Below are 7,038 nucleotides of genomic sequence, written 5' to 3'. Positions count from 1 at the left end.
TGTGTAACTATTATGTAAGTTATGTTTAGTTATTTATTCTTAACTTATGTTTTTTATTCCCATTAAAGTTTTTTGTAGCTAATAGTTAATTTCTCCTGAAAAAGCATATTCCGCTGGCTCACATCAGTTCTTCACTCGTTGTAAGAATTTTCTCGCATTTTTCGTGTAACTGTAAAAATTCGAACAACATTGTTTTTAAAAAGTCACAGAAAAATAAAAAAAATGATACTACGCTAAAAAATTTTCATCTTTTCGGTGAGGTCTTGTAGAAGAACTGACACTACATAGGGGCATTACAAATGTTGTTGATTTTTTGAAAATTAAATTCTTTGGGTTTTTTTGGACTTTCAGAATAACAAAACAAATTTCAGGAAATTCTTACACCGAATCGATAATAACTATTGTAGCCAGTAGAATATATTATAAAAACTCTTGACCTTTTTTAAATTCTCCAAATTACCTTAATTTTCTTGTATATTAATAGAATCTTTTTGAATTACATTCATTTTTTGAATTTTGTAGAAATCTTTATATTTACTTAAAGACTTATAGTGCTTCTCTTGAATTCTAAGAACTGCTACATTTAACATTATTTTTTCAGTATATCTGAATTAGTTAAAAAAGGCTAATTGAAAAGCTACAAGTCAGGAATTGGTTCAATTGCATTAGTTATTATTTTATCTTGAATACTTTGATAATTCACTTGAATTCCAATTCTACTGAATTCTATTGATTTTTTCCATTCACTTAAATTTTGTTTTGAATATCCTCGACATCTTTGGAAATCACTTGCATTTTTTTAAGTATTGTTTAAATTCACTTGAATTCTTTGGGATCTTTTGAATGCACTTAAATATTTTGAATCTATTTAATTTGTTTTGAATTATCTTCAATTTTCCTAAATACTTTTAATTTTTGTAATTCTGTAAATTCTTTTTAGGCCGCAGCTACGTGTACGGCAATTCCGGCATGAATAACCGGATTTTCTCGGTACATAGACACTGCCTTATTTTTAATTTAATTTAATTTTCATTAATACTTTGGATCCTTTGGAATTTTATTGAATTTTTAGGAGTTTACTTCAATTATACTAAAGTAAATTAAGTTTTTTTTAATTTCTTAAAGTTTTTTGATTTCACAAGAATTTTTTGGTTTCTTTGTATTTTATTTTCACTTGATCTGAGGGGTGAAAGTACATAACTAGATAAACAATATTTTTTTGAAAATGGGTTTATTGCACACAACATTCTTTTTAATACTGTACGTACTAAAAAATTTTAATTTTAATTTTACATAAAACTTTAGGATTCGAGCGCGGTAATAATTTTTATTTTTTTCTCTTCAGCATCGATATTTCTTGAAATTATTATTGTTTATTGAAATTTCTTTAAAAGTCTTTTAGTGAAAAATTTTCCGTCTGGATACTGTCACATTAAGTTTTGATTTTCTCGGAACGGAACAATTTTTTAGTTGTTTTGCTTGTTCCAATTTGCAGTTAGTGTAACTTTGAAATCGTCAGTTTGCACATCTATTTTCTCAAAACTCGATAACTTTGTTTAATCAAACTGGCTGGTTATCTAGTTCTGCACTGTCACCCTTCGACTGTTCCTTTGAATTCCCTTGAATTCTTCTGAATTCAATTGAAGTTTTATTAATTCTTTGGACTCTTTGGAATCCCCTTGGTTTTTTTTTTGAAAATTTCATAAATCGCTTATGTTTTTTTTTAAACTTAAATTAAATTGAAATGAGTAATTTAACCTTTCGTTCGTAGCTTCTTAGCTCGAATCACAAATTTGATCTTTTTTACTATTTTGGTTTAGTCTTTAAATAAGTAATGAAAATTAATTTTGTTTTTATGTAGCAGCTAAGAAATTAATTTCTATTAAGAAATAATTGACAAGGTGTTGTTAATGGAAGGCACACATTAAGAAACGTATTTTAGTATTTAAATACGATAGAAAGCAAACTCTTTTTTCGCAACGATTTGTTAAAACACGTGTAAATTAACCAAAGAAGACATCTGTTTTGTGGACCTTGAACAAAGTCCGATAAAGCGATCAATGCTGATGCGTTTCTTACCTTACTTGGTCTCTCTTACTTTGGATAAGATTAAAGTGTGTCGGTCAAAAAGTTCTTTTTTATTACCAATAACTCTGCGTTACGCAATTACAATGATTTATTACTCAATCAATGACGGTGGAATTATTTGATTGACTTAGTTTGATATAAATTCAATGTTTATTTAGTTCTGTATCTGCTGTACGATTTTCATCTAGATTGGTTGTTATTTTTCCTATACCTTTATCTAATCTAAAATTTTGTCTACTTGTTTTTTATTTAGTTCCAGGTTTAGATTGAAATTGTCCTTTGTGTAAATCTCATCCACTTCAATTAAAATTCTTTTAAAATAAATTTGATTGGAGATAAAAATGAAAGTATTGTTGGACCCATTTATATAATTTTTTGTAAACTTTTTTACTGAATATTTTAACTCTTAGGATGTAATAAAGAAGATCAAAGTTCTCTTTTTTTTCGCATGGCTCATTCTCGTAACCTTTGTAGTGGCCGCTCATTCTCTTCTCTGGTAGCTTTCCTAATTTTATTTCTAACGAATGCGACAGTCGAGTCAGCTCTCTTTCTTTTTTTCTATAACTCTAAAATTTATTTTCAGTTCGAAGTGAAAGTTTCTCACAGTTTTTATATTTTCTTACGCTGCACTTAAAAAACATTCTGTGTGTTTTTTATTTTAATTTTTTAAATGATTGTAATGAAAAATTGACCAGATGAAAAAGAAATTTTTGTTAATAAATTTATATGATTTTTGCAGGGAAATGGACGGTTTTTGGATAGGTGTAGCGATTCATGCGATCAAGACGCTGTCGTATGTCTACGATGTTTTGACTTTTCCGGTATATTTAATTCTTCAACGACCATGGGAAAAAAGAAAAGCCTCGAGAAGAATAAAGGCAAAGCCTGTGTCAAAAAGCGAAAATTCCATCACCTACAGGAGTATCGATCCCCCCAGGGCGATTCATATACTTTTGGAATCTCAAAAAATCGATACCATGGAGAAAATGCTGAAATTTGTTGCTGCTGAGCACAGTGATAGAAAATGTCTTGGTACTAGGCAAATTCTTGCTGATGAGGATGAATTACAGCCAAATGGAAGAGTTTTCAAAAAGGTTTGTCTACGTTTTAAAGCAAATCGATAAAAAGAAATATAAAATTCTATTTACTGGTTTCTGCCTTTTTTATGTAAATAGCTTCTTGCATCTAATTTGTATTATAGCATTCAAATTTACAAGAGGAAGGGGAATTTTGTCTACCTATTTTGTTCATTTTTTATTTTTGAAACTCTGAAGTGAAATAATTTTTTTAATAAATTATATAGTTGTGAAAATTTTTACAGTGTAAATTTACGTAAGATAATAGAATAAAAGTTCTAATAAAATGGAAATATGTGAATTACGTAAACCCCAAATTCTGCAACTTTAAATTTAAAGAATTCAAACATTTCAGGATTTTAGTTATTTAATGCAAACTCAATATCAAATTTAAAGTGTTCCAAAAATGTAGAATTTGTAACATTCAAAGTTTTTATAGAATTTTCAGTAGAGCGTTCAGATGACAATTGTTAAACAATTTGAAAGGTTTACAAATTAAAGGTTATTTACAGTTGTTACGGTTGTTTACAGGTCATTTCAAACCCACACCCACCCTCTCCGCAGCGACTCAAATATGACCCAAAAATAAAAAAACTACATTTTTACGTATTATTGTTACTTTTTAACAATTTCCGTCGCCTTTTTCATACAAATAAACACTATTGTACAATTTGAATATTTTCCATAACTTTTTAAACAAATTTCAATTGTTTAAACAAATGTAAATTATTTAAACAATTATTTATTCCCAAGAAATGTGAAAAAAATAATCGTATTTTCTGATTGAAGTGTAATTGTTTCACATTTTAGTAGTAAATTATTCTAAAAATATTATGTAATTATTTAAATAATTATTGTCTTTTTTCAAAATTGCTAAGAATGGAGCTAGAGAAATAAACTTTTTTTCAAATTAGTATCCTATGTTACGTTTTGTTAAACAATTACATAATTCTGATACATTTTTTTAAATGTTTAATAAGATTATATTTGTTTAAACAATCTTTACTTGCTTAAGCAGTTTTTTTCTATAAATAGAAATATGAAATAAAATAGAACACATATAATTATATTTCTGACTGTATAGTGTATAGAAAGAATAAATTTACCACTTTTTAATTGTTTGAACAAATATAATTTGTTTAAATAATTAGTTTTCCTAAAATACTTATAAAATCGTAATGAATTGTATTTTATTTCATGTTTTTAGTTATCGAGAAATAACTGCTTGGGCAAATTAAAATTGTTGTATCAATTTGAAAAACGTGGACATCTCTGGCTCAACTTTTAGAATTTGTGAAAATAAACAATAATTAATCGTTTAAATAATTACATAATGTTTTTAGAACAATTTACTACAAGCAATGACAAAATATTGCATTTCAATCAGAAAACACGATTATTTTTTACATTTTTGGTAAATAAATAATTTGTTAAATAAATAAAATTTGATTAAAGAATTGAAAATTGTTTAAAAAGTCATGGTAAATATTTAAATTGTCCATCAGTAATTATTTGTATAAAAACCACGACGGAAATTGCCAAAAAGTAACAACAATACGTAAAAATTAAGTTTATTTATTATTGGGTCATATTTGGAGTACTGCGGGGAGGGTGGGGGTGGGTTAGAAATAAAAGTTATTAGTACGGTTTTATTTTCAAAAATTAAAAATTTCCCTAAGTTAATTAAATGGGATTTTGAAGTGCCCGCTGTCACGTGTTCATATTCGAATTTCAAACAAACAAAATTACGAATTTTTTTTCTCCGAAAATGGAAACTTTGGGGGGGGGGGGTCCTGCCCCTAGAGTGAACAAAATTTTTCAATGCATTTTTGGACCACCCTATTGTTTACTGTTTTCATTTTATGCAATTTGTAGAGTTTGGTTTAACTTGAAATATAGAATTTTGTATAATTGAAATTGAATAACTCTACAGTTAAGTAATTCACAATTTTTACTTTATTAACCAATATATAATTTATAAATTGAACACGCCTGAGTACCAAAAAGTTTCCTTTTGGGTCCCTTATTACGTGTCTAAAATTCGAAATGACTCGAATTATATCTTGTTGTATATTTATTATTAATAAAAATTCAATTAATTAATTTAAAATTGAATTTCTTTTATATAAACTCAGATAAAAAATCTGAAAAATTGTAAACATTAGGAATATTATGCAGATTAAGAAAGAAGAACAGCATTCACGATTTTCATAAAACCCGGCGATTACAAAGTTTTTAAAATTCTATTTCGATTCCGCCCAACCGCAAGATATTAATCGTATCATTTCAACTTTTGTAAGCGTTATGAGGGATTTTTTTTCGATAAAACAACATAATAAACTGTTCCTATTGCAATTTAAAAAACGATAACAATTTTCCTGAAAAATAAAAAATAAAAAATAAATAAAAAAATCTTTTTTTGTTGAGAAAAATAAAAAAGAAGAAAGAAAAATGAGAAGGCAACCAACCAAATCCACTTTCTTGTCTTTTTATTTATTTTTTATTTTTACTATTATCAAATCACATTAAAAACATTTATAAAAACTAATGACCAACGTTTCGATACTCATACAGGATCCGTATCAAGGCAAAAAAATAAAAAATTTGAGCAGGAAGGAACAACAACGAAACGACGATGCTCTCTCCCTGACAACCGAGAATCAAGTGAGAATTAAAATGCAAACCCATCACAACCATACCTAAAATTCCCGGCTGGGTAAAAAGGCAAACCGGCTATAAACATATTTCAATTGTCTATCATAATCACATGAGAAATAGAGAAAGTAAAAGAAAATAAACATTGATCAAAACTCAGTGCTAAATATAATTAATCATACGAGCATAACTCTTACTTAATTTTCCAAATAAGTTTTTAAATTGTTATATAACTCCTTTTGTTTTTCAATGTAAAACATTTCCATAAATTCTCTTTTCTCTTATTACTTGTAATATGTAAATTTAAAACATTATCCCAATCGAAATCACGGTCAACATAAAAAAAATTCTTTCGTATGTCTGACAAGAAGATTCTTATAAGATCGTTCCAAACGAACATCACTTTTATGTTCCTCTATTAAGTATTAAGATGTCTGCCAGTCTGTCCCACGTAAATCATTTAAAAAATCTTGCAAGTGATCTTGTAGACAACACCATCCTTTTTAAAATTATCCAAAGAATCGTTGTAAAAAGTTATTATAAAATAAATTTTAAACGGTATACGGAAAATAGTATTAATCCTAAACTTTTTCAACATAAGTTTAATAGTTTTCGAAATTTCACCAAAAACAGAAAAGAACTATACTCTTTCAAATTTTGTCTGATTATCTGCAGGCAAAATATTACTTTGTGTGCTTTTGGTTTGTTGAATTCCAATTGTAATATATTCAAATTTCGCGATTTTTCCTTGACAGTAATTTTTGCAATAGAAAATTTGAACGTACTTTAAACAATTTTAAACTCTCACTGCTTAAAATCATGAGATAAGAATCCTTGGTTTGTAAATTTGACAGATTCAAATTCTTGATTCAGTGAGTAGTAGGTCGAAACAAATTATGGAAATAGTCAAAGATGCCGAATCAAGTATACACAAAATTCCGATATTAGATCAGTAAGATGTCCGAAACAAGGTGTTACACTTGTGAAAGAGCTTTGTTGATAAAAATTGTCTGCACATTAGTAATCTTGATCGTAAAATTTTTAAAGGTTTCCTTATAACGAAAAGTTTTCTTGAAAACAACCCTGATATAATTTGCATGAATGCTAATAAAGGCAATATTACTACAGTCTGTCAAGTTAAAGCGTGGGTGGCTTTACTCGCAGTCGGTAAGGTGTATCGACATGATTTTGGTGTCAAAATATTAAGAAGAGCTCCCTC

At 27.6% G+C, this 7,038-nt stretch overlaps 1 protein-coding gene across 7 annotated transcripts in view; it reads left to right on the top strand.

Annotated features, from left to right (window-relative positions):
• LOC117168236 (long-chain-fatty-acid--CoA ligase 3) overlaps positions 1-7,038 on the top strand; it is a 73,375-nt gene that overhangs the window by 25,602 nt on the left and 40,735 nt on the right. For all 7 annotated transcript variants that reach the window (XM_033353765.1, XM_033353753.1, XM_033353742.1 and 4 more), the window contains one exon: positions 2,828-3,182. In XM_033353765.1, coding sequence (XP_033209656.1) covers positions 2,832-3,182 — 351 coding nt within the window. In that variant the 5' untranslated portion in view covers positions 2,828-2,831. The remainder of the gene's footprint in view (positions 1-2,827; positions 3,183-7,038) is intronic.

Source organism: Belonocnema kinseyi, chromosome 1 (assembly GCF_010883055.1).
Source record: "Belonocnema kinseyi isolate 2016_QV_RU_SX_M_011 chromosome 1, B_treatae_v1, whole genome shotgun sequence".
Taxonomy (NCBI): Eukaryota; Metazoa; Arthropoda; class Insecta; order Hymenoptera; family Cynipidae; genus Belonocnema; species Belonocnema kinseyi.
Note: the sequence above shows the minus strand (reverse complement) of the source record. Positions and strands in the feature narration are given on the sequence as shown.